Genomic DNA, 22168 nt, shown 5'->3' on the forward strand with positions numbered 1-22168 from the left:
TACGTACAGTATGTTGTCTGTATCCTGTTTATCAGCTCTGCTTCTACGTACAGTATGTTGTCTGTATCCTGTTTATCAGCTCTGCTTCTACATACAGTGTGTTGTATGTATCCCGTTTATCAGCTCTGCTTCTACGTACAGTATGTTGTATGTATATCAGGTTTATCTTCTGCCTGTATATTCTGTTTATTGTGGCAGCACCATTTCACCAAGTCAAATTCCTTTATATACAAATGTATTTGGCGATTCAAGGTGATTCTGATCTTCTACAGTTTACAGGACAGGACTCTTATTTTGAAAGATCCCGTGACCCAGAATCGCTTTATCTTGTTTGCATAACACAGCTGGAAAGAAGGATGGCGGATGCTGGAAATAAAGAGTCAGCGACGATTGGAGGAGATGAATTTACCAACACAGAGTTGGAGAATAACAAGAATAACACGGTAGTAACGCAATCATTTCTAGGTTTTGTCTGTGTTTGTAAATTGTCTCTTACGAACGAACTATTGTCCTTTGTCCACGGCAAAGGACTGGATGGATGCATACAGAAATAGAACATCCTTGTTCGACCATACAGATGTAGCCGTCGGGACATCAGGCCACGCGATACACTGTAACTACGCGCTGCTGTTGGCTACGATATAACCTTGTTTGTAACAATATTGCCCACAATATGAGTGTTTTGAAGATTGAAAGACCTATCTATCCAAAATAAAACCAGATCTGATCTGTGCTACGTGGTCAGTAGCTGTTCGGCACGTTATTGGTCCACTCGCAGCATCCAGAGAATGACGTCACGGTATTATGACAAATGGACGTCTATAGACACGTATGTGTTTATTACTAGAACATTTCCAAATTGTTCCTATCCTTTGCCAATCATTGGACCTATCTAAATCTATTGATATTCTGTTCTATTCATATTCAGTCCTCTAGAGCAGGGTTTCCCGAATTTGATTATTTGAATCAGCTGTTAGAGCTATGGCAAAAACCAAAACGTGCACCCACGTGGGGCCCCAGGATCGAGTTTGGGAAACACTGCTCTAACTATCTATTCACTAATCCCTGCCTATTTCTCCCATGCACTCTGTTTGTACAGATGGTGCAGGAAGGATCCACTCTGCTGCGGAGAATGGAGATCAGTGTGGCCGAGGCAGAGAAAAGAACTGGGAAAAATACAGTGAACATGCAAGAGATATTCACAGTGTACCTCATAGAAACTCGGTGAGAGAGTGGGACCCCGTTTGAAAATGAAGCAGCATATGCAAAATATAGCCTTGCTCCCAAATGAAAACATGTTCTCGGTACAATGACGTTCTTGAACCTGGATTTTTCTGAATGTGTAAAATAAGAGGGATTCAGATCCTTCTGGTGCATCTGATTTGACCTAGATGTTGGTGTTTCTTCTTTCAGATCCATAGATGCAATAACAGAAGGCCACAACCCAGCCCCAGACTCTCTCTGGAGGAGATACAGTGAATTTGAGATTCTCCGGAACTATTTGTTAGTCACCTATCCATTTATCGTGGTGCCACCTTTGCCAGAGAAGAGGGTAAGCTAAATTCAAACCTGATGGCCACACTGCAGTGTTTGGGCCTTAATACCCACAGCATTTAATAGAATAGAACACATGATATTATATATTTTTATTTTTTATATATAATATTCAAATAAATGTTATTATATATCTTTGTGTAAAAACCCTTGTCTGATTTCTACAGGCAGAGTTTGTTTGGCACAAGCTGTCTGCAGACAACATGGACCCAGACTTTGTAGAGAGGCGCAGGGTTGGTCTGGAGAACTTCCTACTTCGCGTGGCCTCCCATTCGGTTCTGTCCAATGACAAAATCCTATACCACTTCCTGACTGAGGTACGATAGCCTATCAGCTCACTCCATCACCTTGACGTTGTATTGGAATGTTTTGGAGAGATTCAACATACATTTGTATTTATTTATTTATTTCTACTCTTTTTTTTAACTTGAATTTCCTCTCCTCCTCTCCCAGGAACACAGGTGGAAGGAGGTAGTGTATGAGACAGGGTTCCAAGCCAAGGTACCTCAGAGGCATTTTTTACTTCATGAATATCTTTATCTTCTACCCCTATATGATCTTTAATCCGTTACTACCACTTATTAAAGGGGTTGTGTCCTTGAGCTGTTCCCGTTTATTGATGTTCTGTATTACATCGTGTTCTGTGTGGACCCCAGGAAGAGTAGCTGCTGGATGAGCAACCGCTAATGGGGATCCTAATAAAATACAACAAAAACCGTATTGAATCTATTTTGATCCATCCAGTGGTACACATTGGTTGTGTTTGGTTTATAATTGCATTCTAATTAAATTGTGTTTGTTTTGTCTAGGCAGACTCCAGGATTAAAGCTCTGAGCGCAACTTTCAGGGTGAAGAACCCTGACAAGTAAATCAACCCTTCCCATTTACAACCAAGAGTTGTCAGACACCTAGTGGCATTATACATGTATTACATACATTTTACTTAAAGTTGAGTTAAGTTTAAGTGGTGTAAAGTTAGTTGTGTTCATTTGAAGCCGTGTTAAGTTGAAGTCGAGTAAAGTTGAATTTGTGTAAAGAAGAAATGGTGTTAAGTTGTATAAAGTTGAATTTGTGTAAAGAAGAAATGGTGTTAAGTTGTATAAAGTTGAATTTGTGTAAAGAAGAAATGGTGTTAAGTTGTATAAAGTTGAATTTGTGTAAAGAAGAAATGGTGTTAAGTTGTATAAAGTTGAATTTGTGTAAAGAAGAAATGGTGTTAAGTTGTATAAAGTTGAATTTGTGGAAGTCGAGTAAAGTCGTGTACATTTGAAGTCGTGTAAAGGTGAAGTCGTGTAAAGGTATGTTAAGGTTGCCATTTGTCTTCCTAAATCTAGGCGGTTCACAGAGATGAAACACTACAGCGATGAGCTTCAGTCTCTCACCTCCCAGCTGCTCAGAGTCAGAGCAGTAAGTCATATAATAATATACCATTCATCAGATGCTTTAGATCCACAGTCAGTCTGCTCCTCTCATTAGTCTAAAGTTATATCTTTGGAACAACATCTTTTATTTAGCGCTCACCTCGTTTTACATTTAACAACTCACTTTTCATTCTCCAGAGAGTAGCAGACAGGCTCTACGGCGTATACAAAGTCCATGGGAACTACGGGAGAGTGTTCAGGTAAGAGCACTAGTCAGCAGGTAGCCAGTGGTTAAGAGTGTTGGGCCAGCAACCGAGCCAAGTAGGTGAAAAATCTGTCGATGTGCCCTTGAGCAAGGCACTTAACCCTAACAATAAAACATGTTGTATTTGAATATTGAAGAAAGACTGATATGATATTGTTGTGGGATTATCTGACTGATCTGTGTGGCAGTGAGTGGAGTGCCTTAGAGAAGGAGATGGGAGACAGTCTAACCGTCTGTGTGGCAGTGAGTGGACTGCCTTAGAGAAGGAGATGGGAGACGGTCTAACTGATCTGTCTGTCTGTGTGGCAGTGAGTGGAGTGCCTTAGAGAAGGAGATGGGAGACGGTCTAACTGATCTGTCTGTCTGTGTGGCAGTGAGTGGACTGCCTTAGAGAAGGAGATGGGAGACGGTCTAACTGATCTGTCTGTCTGTGTGGCAGTGAGTGGACTGCCTTAGAGAAGGAGATGGGAGACGGTCTAACTGATCTGTCTGTCTGTGTGTCAGTGAGTGGAGTGCCTTAGAGAAGGAGATGGGAGACGGTCTAACTGATCTGTCTGTCTGTGTGTCAGTGAGTGGACTGCCTTAGAGAAGGAGATGGGAGACGGTCTAACTGATCTGTCTGTCTGTGTGTCAGTGAGTGGACTGCCTTAGAGAAGGAGATGGGAGACGGTCTAACTGATCTGTCTGTCTGTGTGTCAGTGAGTGGAGTGCCTTAGAGAAGGAGATGGGAGACGGTCTAACTGATCTGTCTGTCTGTGTGTCAGTGAGTGGAGTGCCTTAGAGAAGGAGATGGGAGACGGTCTACAGAGTGCTGGACACCATATGGATGCGTGAGTACTCTCCATCTGCCAACAGCTGTTTTATCTAACCTGTGCTGAGCCTGCTATTCTAATGTAGATTGCACACAACCTGCAATTTAGGAACCGCAATGGAAATTAGGAAACACAATGGAAATAATTATATATTTTTTAACTGGCGAATAAAATCAGCCTGGTATCCTAATGCAGAGTTCACACATCAAGCAATTTAGGAACTACATTGAAAATAAGTATATATTTGTTTAACTGGCTAATAAAATCAATCAATCAATCTGTCATTTTGTCCAAAGCTATGCTGCCTCAGTAGATGATATCTTGGAGGAAGAGGAGCACTACGCAGACCAACTGAAGGAATACCTTTTCTATGCCGAAGCCTTAAGGTTGGTCCTATTGCACGTTATGGCTAATCAATCAATGAATCAACCAACCAATGAATCATATTTTGTGAAGCGATTCCAAAACCCTGTCCCCTTAGTCAGGTAAAGAGGGTAAATCACCAAGCAGAAGGTTCTGACAGTGTAAAAAAAACTTCTCTAAATGGGCCTGGTACAACTTGTGTCCCAGGAAGTAATGCTGTATGGTGTTGTGACATTGTATGGGCCTTCTGTAAAGCTACTGCTGTCTGTTTCCTACAGGGCTGTGTGTAGGAAACACGAGCTGACCCAGTATGAGCTGGAGATGGCCTCCTCAGACCTCATCTCCAAGAAGCAGCAACGGGAGGAGCTGGCCACTGGGGTATTCAATTCAATACAACTTTATCGATACCCTAAGGGGCAATGAAGAAAGCTGTAGGTTTAGGGGAAGGTCTAGTTTATCGACTGTTTGTATCCTGGTATAGGAAAACTAGAGGACTCCAACTGAGATGGTGATCTCTTGTAAGAGGCAAGCTCTTGTCTTTCCAATATTGGTACAGTATAGGTCTCAAGAGCATTGGCAAGGCCCAAGAGGTCTTGTTTGTCAAGTCCTCTCAGAATCTTTGACTTCATGTCTTCTTCAAACCCCCCTATATAAGGACATGTCCCAGACTACTGTAGTCCCAGACTACTGTAGTCCCAGACTGTACTCTAGTCCCAGACTGTACTCTAGTCCCAGACTGTACTCTAGTCCCAGACTCTACTCTAGTCCCAGACTCTACTGTAGTCCCAGACTCTACTGTAGTCCCAGACTCTACTGTAGTCCCAGACTCTACTCTAGTCCCAGACTCTACTGTAGTCCCAGACTCTACTGTAGTCCCAGACTCTACTGTAGTCCCAGACTGTACTGTAGTCCCAGACTGTACTCTAGTCCCAGACTCTACTCTAGTCCCAGACTGTAAATCAAATCAAATCAAATCAAATGTATTTATATAGCCCTTCGTACATCAGCTGATATCTCAAAGTGCTGTACAGAAACCCAGCCTAAAACCCCAAACAGCAAGCAATGCATGTGAAAGAAGCACGGTGGCTAGGAAAAACTCCCTAGGAAAAGCTCCCTAGAAAGGCCAAAAACCTAGGAAGAAACCTCGAGAGGAACCAGGCTATGAGGGGTGGCCAGTCCTCTTCTGGCTGTGCAGGGTGGATATTATAACAGAACATGGTCAAGATGTTAAAATGTTCATAAATGACCAGCATGGTCAAATAATAATAATCATAGTAGTTGTCGAGGGTGCAACAAGCACGTCCGGTGAACAGGTCAGGGTTCCATAGCCGCAGGCAGAACAGTTGAAACTGGAGCAGCAGCACGGCCAGGTGGACTGGGGACAGCAAGGAGTCATCATACCAGGTAGTCCTGAGGCATGGTCCTAGGGCTCAGGTCCTCCGAGAGAAAGACAGAAAGAGAGAAAGAGAGAATTAGAGAGAGCATATTTAAATTCACACAGGACACCGGATAAGACAAGAGAAATACTCCAGATGTAACAGACTGACCCTAGCCCCCCGACACATAAACTACTGCAGCATAAATACTGGAGGCTGAGACAGGAGGGATCAGAAGACACTGTGGCCCCATCCGATGATACCCCCGGACAGGGCCAAACAGGCAGGATATAACCCCACCCACTTTGCCAAAGCACAGCCCCCACACCACTAGAGGGATGTCTCCAACCACCAACAAACCGTCCTAAGAAAAGGCAGAGTATAGCCCACAACGATCTCCGCCATGGCACAACCCAAGGGGGGGCGCCAACCCAGACAGGAAGACCACGTCAGTGACTCAACCCACTCAAGTGACGCACCCCTCCCATGGTCGGCATGGAAGAACACCAGTAAGCCAGTGACTCAGCCCCTGTAAAAGGGTTAGAGGCAGAGAATCCCAGTGGAAAGAGGGGCGGTTCGTTGCTCCAGCCTTTCCGTTCACCTTCACACTCCTGGGCCAGACTATACTTAATCATAGGACCTACTGAAGAGATAAGTCTTCAGTAAAGACTTAAAGGTTGAGACTGAGTCTGCGTCTCTCACATTGGTAGGCAGAACATTCCATAAAAATGGAGCTCTATAGGAGAAAGCCCTACCTCCAGCCGTTTGCTTAGAAGTTCTAGGGACAATTAGGAGGCCTGCGTCTTGTGACTGTAGCGTACGTGTAGGTATGTACGGCAGGACCAAATCGGAAAGATAGGTAGGAGCAAGCCCATGTAATGCTTTGTAGGTTAGCAGTAAAACCTTGAAATCAGCCCTTGCCTTAACAGGAAGCCAGTGTAGGGAGGATAGCACTGGAGTAATATGATCAAATTTTTTGGTTCTAGTCAGGATTCTAGCAGCCGTATTTAGCACTAACTGAAGTTTGTTTAGTGCTTTATCCGGGTAGCCGGAAAGTAGAGCATTGCAGTAGTCCAGCCTAGAAGTAACAAAAGCATGGATTAATTTTTCTGCGTCATTTTTGGACAGAAAGTTTCTGATTTTTGCAATGTTACGTAGATGGAAAAAAGCTGTCCTTGAAACAGTCTTGATATGTTCTTCAAAAGAGAGATCAGGGTCCAGAGTAACGCCGAGGTCCTTCACAGTTTTATTTGAGACGACTGTACAACCATCCAGATTAATTGTCAGATTCAACAGAAGATCTCTTTGTTTCTTGGGACCTAGAACAAGCATCTCTGTTTTGTCCGAGTTTAAAAGTAGAAAGTTTGCAGCCATCCACTTCTTTATGTCTGAAACACAGGCTTCTAGTGAGGGCAATTTTGGGGCTTCACCATGTTTCATTGAAATGTACAGCTGTGTGTCGTCCGCATAGCAGTGAAATTTAACATTATGTTTTCGAATGACATCCCCAAGAGGTAAAATATATAGTGAAAACAATAGTGGTCCTAAAACGGAACCTTGAGGAACACCGAAATTTACAATTGATTTGTCAGAGGACAAACCATTCACAGAGACAAACTGATATCTTTCCGACAGATAAGATCTAAACCAGGCCAGAACTTGTCCATGTCGACCAATTTGGGTTTCCAATCTCTCCAAAAGAATGTGGTGATCGATGGTATCAAAAGCGGCACTAAGATCTAGGAGCACGAGGACAGATGCAGAGCCTCGGTCTGACGTCATTAAAAGGTAATTTACCACCTTCACAAGTGCAGTCTCAGTGCTATGATGGGGTCTAAAACCAGACTGAAGCGTTTCGTATACATTGTTTGTCTTCAGGAAGGCAGTGAGTTGCTGTGCAACAGCTTTTTCAAAAATTTTTGAGAGGAATGGAAGATTCGATATAGGCCGATAGTTTTTTATAATTTCTGGATCAAGATTCGGCTTTTTCAAGAGAGGCTTTATTACTGCCACTTTTAGTGAGCTTGGTACACATCCGGTGGATAGAGAGCCGTTTATTATGTTCAACATAGGAGGGCCAAGCACAGGAAGCAGCTCTTTCAGTAGTTTAGTTGGAATAGGGTCCAGTATGCAGCTTGAGGGTTTGGAGGCCATGATTATTTTCATCATTGTGTCAAGAGATATAGTACTAAAACACTTTAGTATCTCCCTTGATCCTAGGTCCTGGCAGAGTTGTGTAGACTCAGGACAATGGAGCTTTGGAGGAATACCCAGATTTAAAGAGGAGTCTGTAATTTGCTTTCTAATGATCATGATCTTTTCCTCAAAGAAGTTCATAAATTTATTACTGCTGAAGTGAAAGCCATCCTCCATTTGCGAAGGCTGCTTTTTAGTTAGCTTTGCGACAGTATCAAAAAGAAATTTCGGATTGTTCTTATTTTCCTCAATTAAGTTGGAAAAATAGGATGATCGAGCAGCAGTGAGGGCTCTTCGATACTGCACGGTACTGTCTTTCCAAGCTAGTCGGAAGACTTCCAGTTTGGTGTGGCGCCATTTCCGTTCCAATTTTCTGGAAGCTTGCTTCAGAGCTCGTGTATTTTCTGTATACCAGGGAGCTAGTTTCTTATGACAGATGTTTTTAGTTTTTAGGGGTGCAACTGCATCTAGGGTATTGCGCAAGGTTAAATTGAGTTCCTCGGTTAGGTGGTTAACTGATTTTTGTCCTCTGACGTCCTTGGGTAGGCAGAGGGAGTCTGGAAGGGCATCAAGGAATCTTTGGGTTGTCTGAGAATTTATAGCACGACTTTTAATGCTCCTTGGTTGGGGTCTGAGCAGATTATTTGTTGCGATTGCAAACGTAATAAAATGGTGGTCCGATAGTCCAGGATTATGAGGAAAAACATTAAGATCCACAACATTTATTCCATGGGACAAAACTAGGTCCAGAGTATGACTGTGGCAGTGAGTAGGTCCAGAGACATGTTGGACAAAACCCACTGAGTCGATGATGGCTCCGAAAGCCTTTTGGAGTGGGTCTGTGGACTTTTCCATGTGAATGTTAAAGTCACCAAAAATTTGAATATTATCGGCTATGACTACAAGATCCGATAGGAATTCAGGGAACTCAGTGAGGAACACTGCATATGGCCCAGGAGGCCTGTAAACAGAAGCTATAAAAAGTGAGTGAGTAGGCTGCATAGATTTCATGACTAGAAGCTCAAAAGACGAAAACGTCATATTTTTTTTTTGTAAATTGAAATTTGCTATCGTAAATGTTAGCAACACCTCCGCCTTTGCGGGATGCGCGGGGGATATGGTCACTAGTGTAACCAGGGGGTGAGGCCTCATTTAACACAGTAAATTCATCAGGCTTAAGCCATGTTTCAGTCAGGCCAATCACATCAAGATTATGATCAGTGATTAGTTCATTGACTATAACTGCCTTGGAAGTGAGGGATCTAACATTAAGTAACCCAATTTTGAGATGTGAGGTATCACAATCTCTTTCAATAATGGCAGGAATGGAGGAGGTCTTTATACTAGTGAGATTGCTAAAGCGAACACCGCCATTTTTAATTTTGCCCAACCTAGATCGAGGCACAGACACGGTCTCAATGGGGAAAGCTGAGCTGACTACACTGACTGTGCTAGTGGCAGACTCCACTAAGCTGGCAGGCTGGCTATTAGCCTGCTGCCTGGCCTGCACCCTATTTCATTGTGGAGCTAGGGGAGTTAGAGCCCTGTCTATGTTCGTAGATAAGATGAGAGCACCCCTCCAGCTAGGATGGAGTCCATCACTCCTCAGCAGGCCAGGCTTGGTCCTGTTTGTGGGTGAGTCCCAGAAAGAGGGCCAATTATCTACAAATTCTATCTTTTGGGAGGGGCAGAAAACAGTTTTCAACCAGCGATTGAGTTGTGAGACTCTGCTGTAGAGCTCATCACTCCCCCTAACTGGGAGGGGGCCAGAGACAATTACTCGATGCCGACACATCTTTCTAGCTGATTTACACGCTGAAGCTATGTTGCGCTTGGTGACCTCTGACTGTTTCATCCTAACATCGTTGGTGCCGACGTGGATAACAATATCTCTATACTCTCTACACTCGCCAGTTTTAGCTTTAGCCAGCACCGTCTTTAGATTAGCCTTAACGTCGGTAGCCCTGCCCCCTGGTTAACAGTGTATGATCGCTGGATGATTAGTTTTAAGTCTAATACTGTGGGTAATGGAGTCGCCAATGACTAGGGTTTTCAATTTGTCAGAGCTAATGGTGGGAGCCTTCGGCGTCTCAGACCCCACAACGGGAGGAGTAGAGACCAGAGAAGTCTCGGCCTCCGACTCCGACTCGCTTAATGGGGAGAACCGGTTGAAAGTTTCTGTCGGCTGAATAAGCGACACCGGTTGAGCATTCCTACAGCATTTCCCTCCAGAAGCCATGAGAAAGTTGTCCGGCTGCGGGGACCGTGCGAGGGGATTTATACTAACGTTACTATCTGTACTTACTGGTGGCACAGACGCTGTTTCATCCTTTCCTACACTGAAATTGCCCTTGCCTAACGATTGCGTCTGAAGCTGGGCTTGCAGCACAGCTATCCTTGCCGTAAGGCGATCGTTCTCCTGTATATTATAAGTACAACGACTGCAATTAGAACGCATCATGTTAATGTTACTTAGCTTCGGCTGTTTGAAGTCCTGACGAACCATGTCCAGATAAAACCTCCGGGGTGAAAAAGTTGAGTGAGGGAAAAAGTAAAAATATACGGTAATGAAAAAGTAAAAAAACGTCAGGTAGCAAAGTAAGATCGGCAACAAAACGCACAGCAGCGTAAACAAGTCTGCAAGTTGTGACCGGAAGTGGCTTTCCTAGTGAAGTTTGGGTACTCTAGTCCCAGACTCTACTGTAGTCCCAGACTCTACTGTAGTCCCAGACTGTACTCTAGTCCCAGACTGTACTCTAGTCCCAGACTGTACTCTAGTCCCAGACTGTACTGTAGTCCCAGACTCTACTGTAGTCCCAGACTGTACTCTAGTCCCAGACTGTACTCTAGTCCCAGACTGTACTCTAGTCCCAGACTGTACTCTAGTCCCAGACTCTACTCTAGTCCCAGACTCTACTGTAGTCCCAGACTCTATTGTAGCCAACTCTTCTATTGCATGCCATGCATGTTTGTCATGACAACAAACACAGAGAGGCCGAAGCATCAACAGACTGGACCACCAGCAGGCCTGGGGTCAATTCCATTTCAATTCAGAAAGTAAATCAAATTCCAATTCCACATTTTCCTAATTGAAAAGCATAGGAGAGAATCTGGAATTTCAGTGTACTTCTTGAATTGACTGGACCACCAGGCTAGTAATGCTCCTCCATTCTCTGTCTGTCTGTCTGTCTGTCCATCCTCAGATGGTACGGACGTTCTCCTTCAAAGGAATGACCAACAAGCTGTTTGGTCAGGAGACACCAGAGCAGAGGGAGGCTAAACTCAGCCTACTGGAGGAGCAGATCGTCCAGGGAGAGGAGACGGTCACAGAGAAAACAGTGGAGTGCGAGTGAGTCCCTCATGTTAAACCATGCAGTAATACCTAGATAGATAGATAGATAGACCACATGCTGAAAATAACTCATTGATAAAGTATGTAATATAATCTGTGTGTGTGTGTGTGTGTGCAGGGAGTACGTGAAGGGTGCGTGGGTGGACATGCAGCGCTTCAAGGAGCAGAAGGACAGGGATCTGAGGGAGGCTCTGATTGGCTACGCCATCATGCAGATCAGCATGTGTAAGAAGGTGTGTCACACTCGGGTGGAAATCTGGAAATGCTCCTAGTATCTATGAGGGTTATTTTCATTAAGCACCAATTGGACAAATGGACTACATGGAGTTGTCCAATAAGAAACTGTATTTTTCGTGTTGCTTTAAATACCACTCTCAGAGTTGTGTTCATTAGGCACCAAACTGAAGAACACTGACTGAAAGAGAGAGGGACTACCTGGACTTGTCCAATGAGAGACTTTTGTTTCAAAACGCGTTGCAACGGTGTGCCCTACTGAACACAACCCGCTTGTTAAAGTCAAAGGCCAATGTTGTTAGGACCTAGTTCAATTTCTGTGTTTTATGTTCTCCTCTGTCTGTATAGGGCATTCAAGTGTGGACCAATGCTAAGGAATGTTTCCACAAGATGTAAGGGGGTCGGGCCGTGGGTCAGCGACAACGTCTATGATACGAGTGCACAACAACTTCACCTTTTGACCTTCAGATGGAAACAGAACCACTGTTGTCACGGCAACCCGCCCCAGCTGGCATAAAGTTACAGGACTGCGTCTCAATACTCAGTCCAATACTGGCTGCGCTCCAGATAAAGTGGGGAGGTAAGGAAGCCTTTCAAGACATGAGATGCAGTCCGGGACTATATTTTATAATGAGATATAAGGCACAAACATCTCCTTGTGTTGGTTTATTAAGACAACATGTGTGTAGTATCAGCGGGTTAAAGGTTTGTTTATTAAGAGAACATGTGTGTAGTATCAGCGGGATAAAGGTTTGTTTATTAAGAGAACATGTGTGTAGTACCAGCAGGATAAAGATGTGTTTATTAAGAGAACATGTGTGTAGTATCAGCAGGATAAAGATGTGTTTATTAAGAGAACATGTGTAGTATCAGCGGGATAAAGGTTTGTTTATTAAGAGAACATGTGTGTAGTATCAGTGGGATAAAGGTTGGTTTATTAAGAGAACATGTGTGTAGTATCAGCGTGATAAAGGTCGTATGGTGAGAGTGTAGCACATGGGGGATGTGGGAAACTTACTCCTTAGCCTGAAGTGTCACAGCTTGCGTAGCTGAATTGTTAATGCTTCAATGGTGCTGACTGGTAAGACGCTTAGGGAGGGCGGTCACGTGTGCTAGCGAAGCAGATGTCCTGGGTTTGCGCATCGGTGTGAGCCCAATCAGGAGGAAGCGGTACTCGCTAAGCAAGCAGCGTGACGTCACTTATCAGTATGCTGCTGTTACCTTGGTTTACCTCTATGAACTGAACTGGAAAAGAAACTGAATCAACTGTCAAAGGACTTCTTGCCTTTTCTCTGCTTAAAGCACATGATATCATAATGTCTGGTATGTGAATATTGAAGAAGATATTATTTCAGAAAATGTCAAGGTACATGTAAGAATATTATATACTTTGACGTGTCCATCTATGTAAATATATTAACAACAGTGAACCTGGTGTTTGTTGGTTGAAGCCAAAATATTAACTCACTAATTTAATCATGGTTTCTCAAAGAAAACCTCCTATTTGTACATTGTGACGCGCAGTAATAATGTGATTTAAGGTCAGATTTGATCATCATTCATGTACATTCTTATCCAAGTTGAACTGAGATAACAGTTATACTGCATTGTATATTCAGCTTTATGGTTTTAATAAAAATATTGTCTTCTACCATATTCCTACAGCTACGGTTCCTCAGGCTACCACACATTTTATGTTGGCCCAGTATGATGTTGTGAGGGTATATGGAGACAGCAGGTTGAGGTAAACCCACTATGATGGTATATGTAGACAGCAGGTTGAAGGTTGACCCACAATGATGGTATATGGAGACAGCAGGTTGAGGTAAACCCACTATGATGGTATATGGAGACAGCAGGTTGAGGTAAACCCACTATGATGGTATATGGAGACAGCAGGTTGAGGTAAACCCACTATGATGGTATATGTAGACAGCAGGTTGAGGTTGACCCACTATGATGGTATATGGAGACAGCAGGTTGAGGTTGACCCACTATGATGGTATATGGGGACAGCAGGTTGAGGTAAACCCACTATGATGGTATATGTAGACAGCAGGTTGAGGTTGACCCACTATGATAGTATATGGAGACAGCAGGTTGAGGTAAACCCACTATAATGGTATATGGAGACAGCAGGTTGAGGTAAACCCACTATGATGGTATATGAAGGCAGCAGGTTGAAGTAAACCCACTATGATGGTATATGTAGACAGCAGGTTGAGGTTGACCCACTGATGGTATAAGGAGACAGCAGGTTGAGGTAAACCCACTATGATGGTATATGTAGACAGCAGGTTGAGGTTGACCCACTATGATGGTATATGGAGACAGCAGGTTGAGGTAAACCCACTATAATGGTATATGGAGACAGCAGGTTGAGGTTGACCCACTGTGATGGTATATGGAGACAGCAGGTTGAGGTAAACTCACTATGAGGGTATATGTAGACAGCAGGTTGAGGGCTATGTTATAAAACCAGTTAGCCAGACTACTGAAAAGCCCACACTCGATTTGTTAGGGCCCTGGGCTGTTCAACCCTTTGTTTAGGGCCCTGGGCTGTTCAACTCTTTGTTAGGGCCCTGGGCTGTTCAACCCTTTGTTTAGGGCCCTGGGCTGTTCAACCCTTTGTTTAGGGGCCTGGGCTGTTCAACCCTTTGTTTAGGGTCCTGGGCTGTTCAACCCTTTGTTTAGGGGCCTGGGCTGTTCAACTCTTTGTTTAGGGCCCTGGGCTGTTCAACTCTTTGTTAGGGCCCTGGGCTGTTCAACTCTTTGTTAGGGCCCTGGGCTGTTCAACTCTTTGTTTAGGGTCCTGGGCTGTTCAACTCTTTGTTTAGGGGCCTGGGCTGTTCAACTCTTTGTTTAGGGTCCTGGGCTGTTCAACCCTTTGTTTAGGGCCCTGGGCTGTTCAACCCTTTGTTTAGGGCCCTGGGCTGTTCAACTCTTTGTTTAGGGGCCTGGGCTGTTCAACTCTTTGTTTAGGGCCCTGGGCTGTTCAACTCTTTGTTTAGGGTCCTGGGCTGTTCAACCCTTTGTTTAGGGCCCTGGGCTGTTCAACTCTTTATTAGGGCCCTGGGCTATTCAACCCTTTGTTTAGGGGCCTGGGCTGTTCAACTCTTTGTTTAGGGCCCTGGGCTGTTCAACTCTTTGTTAGGGCCCTGGGCTGTTCAACTCTGGTCTTGGAGGGCCGAAACACTGCTGGTTTTCATCCTTTCCTTCTAATCAGGGACTGTTTCAGACCTGGGACATCAATTGCAGGAGCGGACTGGCCATCTGGCATTTCAGACAAATGCCATATGGGTTGGTCCATTTTTAGCCCAGTGGGCCTGTCTAACCCCCCCCCCCCCCTAAACAGGTGAGTGTAATTCATTACCAGGTAGAAACAAAAACAAGTGTTTGGGCCCTCCAGGACCAGAGTTGAAGAGCCCTCTAGGGTCTACAGTATATACAGTATAACCTGATAGTGTTTGAAGAAGACGTGAGTAAGAGTTGAGAGTTAGTGGACCGGTATGGTCTGTGTACCTCAATGCAGGAAGCTTATCAAATATGGTGGGAAAAAAATTGTCACAGTTCCAGTCTGCTTAAGGGGTGGCTCTCCCGTAGGCACCAGTACATTAGCAGCTGGGTCTGGTCTGCTTAGTTCACTGACTGTATATGGGCTTACCTTCTCCAGCTTCTGACCGGCACTGTTGAAGTCTTTAACCAAAGAGAGCCAGGCCCTTCCTTTAATCAACTCCAAACAGGAAATTGTCTCAGAGTATCCTTTCTACTGCCATCTGTGGGTGATTGTGTGGTAGTTTCATCTGAACTACAGTAAATGCCCTCTAAACTGACATTTAGTTGGCAGTTAGTGACAGTTAGTTCAAGATATTACAAGAGAAGGAAAAAATTAAGGACGGAAAATAAATAACATTGTATACAATAATATCAATTTATTCTTTAAATATTTCATAAATACTTTGATATAGCTATATTTTAGAATAGATTGAGAACACAGGACAAGACAATCATTTGAAATAAATATCTTAAGTGTATATAATACGATATATTTCAGAGTCACACAGAAGAAAAAAATATATGTCGATGGAACAATGATTGAATATGAGGCTAATCTTCACGTGAACAAATGCTGATGTTAATATATATTTGGAGAAATAAAATATAATATATGTATCTGAGGAGTCTGGTGGGAGGAGCTATAGGAGGACAATAGCTGGAATGGAACAGAGTCAAACATTGTTCCATTCCAGCCATTACAATGAGCCTGACTTCCTATAGCTCCAGCCACCAGCCTCCACTGCTTTCCACCCCTGGGGGCCCCTGCATTTGACACACACTTCTGAATATCTCACAGCTCCACCAAACAGCATTTTATCTTTATTTAACGAGGCAAGTCAGTTAAGAACAAATTCTTATTTTCAATGACGGCACAGGAACATTGGGTTAACTGCCTTGTTCAGGGGCAGAACGACAGCTTTTTCTTTTACCTTGTCAGCTCGGGGATTCGATCTTGCAACCTTTCAGTTACTAGTCCAACACTCTAACCACTAGGCTAGCTGCCGCCCCTAGCATGTGGATAGGACTTTGAGGTAAACTTCCTAGTTTACAGAAAGGTTATTCCCAGAGCCAGAACAACACAGATCCAGCTATCCTCCATAACATGTAAGAAATAGAACTAAACTAAACAAACTACAAACATATTTCATTGCGACGAACATCATCAATGAACAAATTAGCCACAGAATGTTAGGCACGAGTTAGCTATGAGTTGGTGATCATTTTCTGATTATGTTTAAAGCAATACAGTGTGCTACCGGTACTACAAATTGCAACTGACAATGCAATACAACTAGGGTCTCCATATTCTGGTCACTTTCCTCAAACTCCTCATATACTAGTTGGAAGAGTCAAGGGATCAGAAAGTAATAAACAAGAAATCCGGAATCCTCCAAACAAGATTTCTGGAAAACCTGGTTATTTTGGAAAAGTTAGACATTTTGCAATCCTAAATAGATCTCTCATCCAAAACAGTTCCAGTTTGAATTAGGGCACTTCAACAGTGCATTACATGGGACAAACTGCAGAATGCAGATGACTTTGGAATGTATGGCAAGTTTGATGAATAAGTCTCCATGCCAACCTCCCAGAAAGCATCTGCACAAGGACAGCTCAGCAGCAGAGAACATTGGCACTACACACACGGACAGACACTGACCGTTAGCACTGACAAGACAACACACATCCACAGGGACACCCGAATATGTCGCCTACAGTATAATTGGCTTATACTTTATAATATACTTTCGTACTATCCCCCGTGGGTTCTAAAATGAACTATAGTGATACTATCATAGAAATAGAATCCCCTCTAACGATATGGGCACTATAGATCCGATAACCCCTCTAACGATATGGGCACTATAGATCTGATAACCCCTCTAACGATATGGGCACTATAGATCTGATAACCCCTCTAACGATATGGGCACTATAGACCTGATAACCCCTCTAACGATATGGGCACTATAGATCTGATAACCCCTCTAACGATATGGGCACTATAGATCTGATAACCCCTCTAACGATATGGGCACTATAGATCTGATAACCCCTCTAACGATATGGGCACTATAGATCTGATAACCCCTCTAACGATATGGGCACTATAGACCTGATAACCCCTCTAACGATATGGGCACTATAGATCTGATAACCCCTCTAACGATATGGGCACTATAGATCTGATAACCCCTCTAGCGATATGGGCACTATAGATCTGATAACCCCTCTAACGATATGGGCACTATAGACCTGATAACCCCTCTAACGATATGGGTACTATAGATCTGATAACCCCTCTAACGATATGGGCACTATAGATCTGATAACCCCTCTAACGATATGGGCACTATAGACCTGATAACCCCTCTAACGATATGGGCACTATAGATCTGATAACCCCTCTAACGATATGGGTACTATAGACCTGATAACCCCTCTAGCGATATGGGTACTATAGACCTGATAACCCCTCTAACGATATGGGCACTATAGACCTGATAACCCCTCTAACGATATGGGTACTATAGACCTGATAACCCCTCTAACGATATGGGTACTATAGACCTGATAACCCCTGTAACGATATGGGCACTATAGACCTGATAACCCCTCTAACGATATGGGCACTATAGACCTGATAACCCCTCTAACGATATGGGCACTATAGATCTGATAACCCCTCTAACGATATGGGCACTATAGACCTGATAACCCCTCTAACGATATGGGCACTATAGACCTGATAACCCCTCTAACGATATGGGCACTATAGACCTGATAACCCCTCTAACGATATGGGCACTATAGATCTGATAACCCCTCTAACGATATGGGTACTATAGATCTGATAACCCCTCTAACGATATGGGCACTATAGATCTGATAACCCCTCTAATGATATGGGCACTATAGACCTGATAACCCCTCTAACGATATGGGCACTATAGATCTGATAACCCCTCTAACGATATGGGCACTATAGATCTGATAACCCCTCTAACGATATGGGCACTATAGACCTGATAACCAGCCTCCTCTGTGGGAGCTACACAGCAGTACATTTAGATCACACACAGAAGCAGACACAGCTATGAGACCGACTCACAGTGCAATGGTCATATGTGCATTATGGCACCTATTCATATCACTACTAACGCTTCTGCACTGATGCCGTCAAACAGGAGGAAATGGTAGAAGATATTCAGGACAAGCCCAGTTCTTCCTTTCACATATAACTGAGTGTACAAACCATTAGGAACACCTGCTCTTTCCATGACATAGACTGACCAGGTGAATCCAGGTGAAAGCTATGATCCCTCATAAATCCACTTCAGTCAGTGTGGATGAAGGGGAGGAGACAGGTTAAAGAATGATTTTTAAGCCTTGAGACAATTGAGACATGGATTGTGTATGTGTGCCATTCAGAGGGTAAATGGGCAAGACTAATGATTTAAGTGCCTTTCAAGGGGATATGGTAGTAGGTGCCAGGCGTACCGGTTTGTGTCAAGAACTGCAACGTTTCTGGGGTTTTCACGCCCAACAGTTTCCTATGTGTATCAAGAATGGTCCACCACCCAAAGGACATCCAGGCAACTTGATACAACTGTGGGAAGCATTGGAGTCAACAGGGGCCAGCATCCCTGTGGAACGCTTTCGTGAACTTTCAGAGTCCATGCCTCGACGAATTGAAGCTGTTTTGAGGGAAAAGGGGGGTGAAACTCAATATTAGGAAGTTGTTCCTAATGTTTTTATACAGTATAGTTCATAACTACATCCTCTTTCCACTGATCTGGTGCAAAAAAACCATTAACCAGAAGATAGTAGACTGCAGCACACCCATCTCAGGTTTGGACTCTACCAAGCCCCATGGCACATAAGGGGACCTCAGTCAGGGAACAGACCATTATCAAGGAGCTGGAGGGGTCCTCCCAGTTCTCTAGTTTAAGGCATAAGTTGAACAAGGAGGTATCCTAACTGCTACAACTCAGAATCAGGGATCTTGTTGCCATAATGTTGAGTACTAGAAACCTTTCTTCAAGACATTGAAAACACAACAATAAAAAGCAGCATTATAAACTCTATGACATTACTGGGACATACTAATAATACTTCAGTGCCCATAACCAGTTACCTATTCTTTATGCATGATGCTTTCAGTACAACAGAAGGTCAGTATTACTTTGGAGGCTATTCAAAACGAAACATGGATTTGGTTACACATAAAACAACATCCATTCACTGGGTCAAAACTGGTTGTATCAACATTGTTTCCACGTCATTTCAACCAAAATAATCAATGTGATGACATTGAATCAACATATTTTTACCCTACTTTTAACCGTTGAAGTGACGTCTGTGCCCAGTGAGCAGTTAGTTGTGGTATGATAGTTTTACATTCATCATACTAGAACAAGACCATTACCCTCGAAGGGGCGAAACCTAACTTTACAAAGTGTCCACATAGTTTCCCATTGGCATCAATGCACGACTAAGGGCTGGACTCGATCCGTATCGCAGAAGTTCTGTGTTGTAGCCTGTTTGACATTTAAAGGCAACGTTCCCACGTTAGCGGAGACTGCATTCACAGCAAACGCTGCTTATGTCGGCTCAATCTGAAACTACCTTCACATTTCAAGCGTGCTACAATGCTGAACCTCAGCTATACGGAGACCCTAATTTTACTTCAGTTGATGTTAGGATTGGCTTCCAAGTATGACCTGCCCCACTTATAGCGCTTTGGACTCTTCTCATCTAACAGACTCAACCTCCATAAAGAGCCTCTTCTCATCTACAGACTCAACCTCCATAAAGAGCCTCTTCTCATCTAACAGACTCAACCTCCATAAAGAACCTCTTCTCATCTAACAGACTCAACCTCCATAAAGAACCTCTTCTCATCTAACAGACTCAACCTCCATAAAGAACCTCTTCTCATCTAACAGACTCAACCTCCATAAAGAACCTCTTCTCATCTACAGACTCAACCTCCATAAAGAACCTCTTCTCATCTACAGACTCAACCTCCATAAAGAGCCTCTTCTCATCTAACAGACTCAACCTCCATAAAGAACCTCTTCTCATCTAACAGACTCAACCTCCATAAAGAACCTCTTCTCATCTACAGACTCAACCTCCATAAAGAACCTCTTCTCATCTAAAGACTCAACCTCCATAATGAACCTCTTCTCATCTACAGACTCAACCTCCATAAAGAACCTCTTCTCATCTACAGACTCAACCTCCATAAAGAACCTCTTCTCATCTACAGACTCAACCTCCATAAAGAGCCTCTTCTCATCTAACAGACTCAACCTCCATAAAGAGCCTCTTCTCATCTACAGACTCAACCTCCATAAAGAACCTCTTCTCACAGGAAAATAACAACCACTCAGTGTGTCAATTGTCAATAAATCAAACCTAGAAACCCCAAGAGGATAAATATTTTATAAATATTAAATATAAATAATCTGTTAATAAATAAACATTCCGGTTTACCCCCCTTTTTCTTGCCAAAAAAAGGCAAAGGTCGAGTCATGCATCCTCTGAAACATTAGCAGCCAAACCGCACTCCTTAACACCCACCCACTTAACCCGGAAGCCAGATGCACCAATGTGTCAGAGGAAACACCGGACAACTGACATCTGTTGTCAGCCTGCAGGTGCCAGGCCCACCACAAGGAGTCACTAGAGCGCAATGAGCCAAGTAAAGCCCCCCTGGCCAAACCCTCCCCTAACCCAGACCACGCTGGGCCAATTGTGCGCCGCCCTATGGGACTCCCGGTCACGGCCGGTTGTGACAGAGCCTGGGATCGAACCCGGGTCTGTAGTGACGCCTCAAGCACTGCAATGCAGTGCCCTAGACCGCAGTGCCACCTGGGAGGCCACTAATATATTATCCTAATGACAAACATACTATGCCTCTCTGCAATACTTTTACAATTATATATATTAAATCTTTCTTTAAAATAGTCTTCAGGGTTAAATATAATACATTTCATAATATTATATAATATCATAGCTAATATACATTTCATTTCTCTAGTCAACAGTTTACCCTTCAGCAGCTTCACTGTAAACAGTTCTTGGGAGGTGACAAGGTAAACCTATAGGTAAACGGATGTCTGTTTGTAGCAGCCACTGGCTGGAAACATCTCCCTTCTCTTGTCAATAGACCACAACAAATAGAATGTGATCTACCTAGCAACAGTAACAGTCCCACTTGATCACCTGTTGGACACCATGGATTAATCCACCCTGACGTGTGAAGAACGAATGTTGATTCTGCATTTGATATGAATACTTTGGTATGAGATGGGTTAAAATGTCAGAGGTGAGGATGTACTGGCACTGGTACTGTAGATGTAGTGAAGTATGGATTTCATCTTGGTGCTCTAACAGGACAGAAGAGAGCAGAGAGAGAAGGGGAGAGAGGGGCAGGGGAGTGGGAAAGAGGAGAAAACTAACAGGTATTGGTCCTCGGCCCTGTTCTAATACTCTAAAGATGCATCTTCCTCCCTTCTTTTCTTGAGGTAATCACTAATCTAACGTGATTGGATAGGTGAGAGCAAGGATTCTACTGCACTGATTTCACCAGTCATTTTATGTCAGATCAGATCAAGGAAGGGAGGATGCATTTTTATTTTTAGAGTATTCCAACAGGTTCCTCATCTTTCAAACGCCCTCTGACCTCCGTTAGCTAGAAGGATACAGAGTTATCAGGCAGCTCAATGTCTAAACAGACTCCAAAGATATAGAAGGGGACCGACACAGAGAAGCTACCCTGCCAGGGTCATAACTAGGGCCAGGAGTTTCCCCAGCCGGACCGTGTGATCTAACCTAAAGGGTCAAAACTCCGGGCCCTAGTTATAGCCTACGTCTGTAGTTTAGAGCCTTGTAACTAGGGCCAGGACTTTTTCCTAGTGCGGTCACGACAAGGTCAGTCAAGGAAAAAACTCCTGGCCCTAGTTATAACGTTACGTTACGAGTTTTGTTACTGAAATGTTAACAAAACGTTACTGAAACGTTACAGGGACGCTTCTCAGACGTGGGACTCATCCAGGTCCAGGTCGACTGGGGAGATGGGGAGGGGGGAG

General features: G+C 43.7%; 1 protein-coding gene and 1 long non-coding RNA gene across 5 annotated transcripts; one reads left to right on the top strand and one right to left on the bottom strand.

The window, feature by feature from the left end:
* The first annotated feature begins 315 nt into the window (after nt 1–315).
* LOC106595300 (sorting nexin-4) lies at nt 316–13263 on the top strand. Of its 4 annotated transcripts, XR_006759848.1 has the most exons (15): nt 317–443; nt 1100–1224; nt 1414–1552; nt 1722–1871; nt 2008–2055; nt 2364–2419; nt 2889–2961; nt 3114–3175; nt 3945–4010; nt 4289–4378; nt 4634–4733; nt 11131–11276; nt 11398–11512; nt 11862–12093; nt 13179–13263. XR_006759848.1 is itself a non-coding variant. In XM_045698109.1 (14 exons), the coding sequence occupies exons 1-14, from the start codon at nt 357–359 to the stop codon at nt 11907–11909; spliced, it is 1305 nt and encodes a 434-aa protein (XP_045554065.1). In that variant the 5' UTR covers nt 316–356; the 3' UTR covers nt 11910–13169. The 4 variants fall into 4 exon arrangements, 3 of the variants coding, with proteins under 3 accessions (XP_045554065.1, XP_045554067.1, XP_045554066.1); XM_045698109.1 differs by lacking the exon at nt 13179–13263 and having other exon boundaries at nt 316–443; nt 11862–13169; XM_045698110.1 differs by lacking the exons at nt 317–443; nt 13179–13263 and adding an exon at nt 479–829 and having other exon boundaries at nt 11862–13169.
* Nucleotides 13264–15420: 2157 nt separating this feature from the next.
* LOC123727889 (uncharacterized) lies at nt 15421–22166 on the bottom strand. Its single transcript, XR_006759849.1, has 2 exons — nt 18095–22166; nt 15421–18059 (listed from the first exon to the last, which is right to left on the bottom strand). It is a non-coding gene; the product is annotated as an uncharacterized lncRNA (long non-coding RNA).
* Nucleotides 22167–22168: the final 2 nt, after the last annotated feature.

The sequence above is a fragment of the Salmo salar genome, chromosome ssa16 (assembly GCF_905237065.1).
Source record: "Salmo salar chromosome ssa16, Ssal_v3.1, whole genome shotgun sequence".
Lineage (NCBI taxonomy): Eukaryota > Metazoa > Chordata > Actinopteri > Salmoniformes > Salmonidae > Salmo > Salmo salar.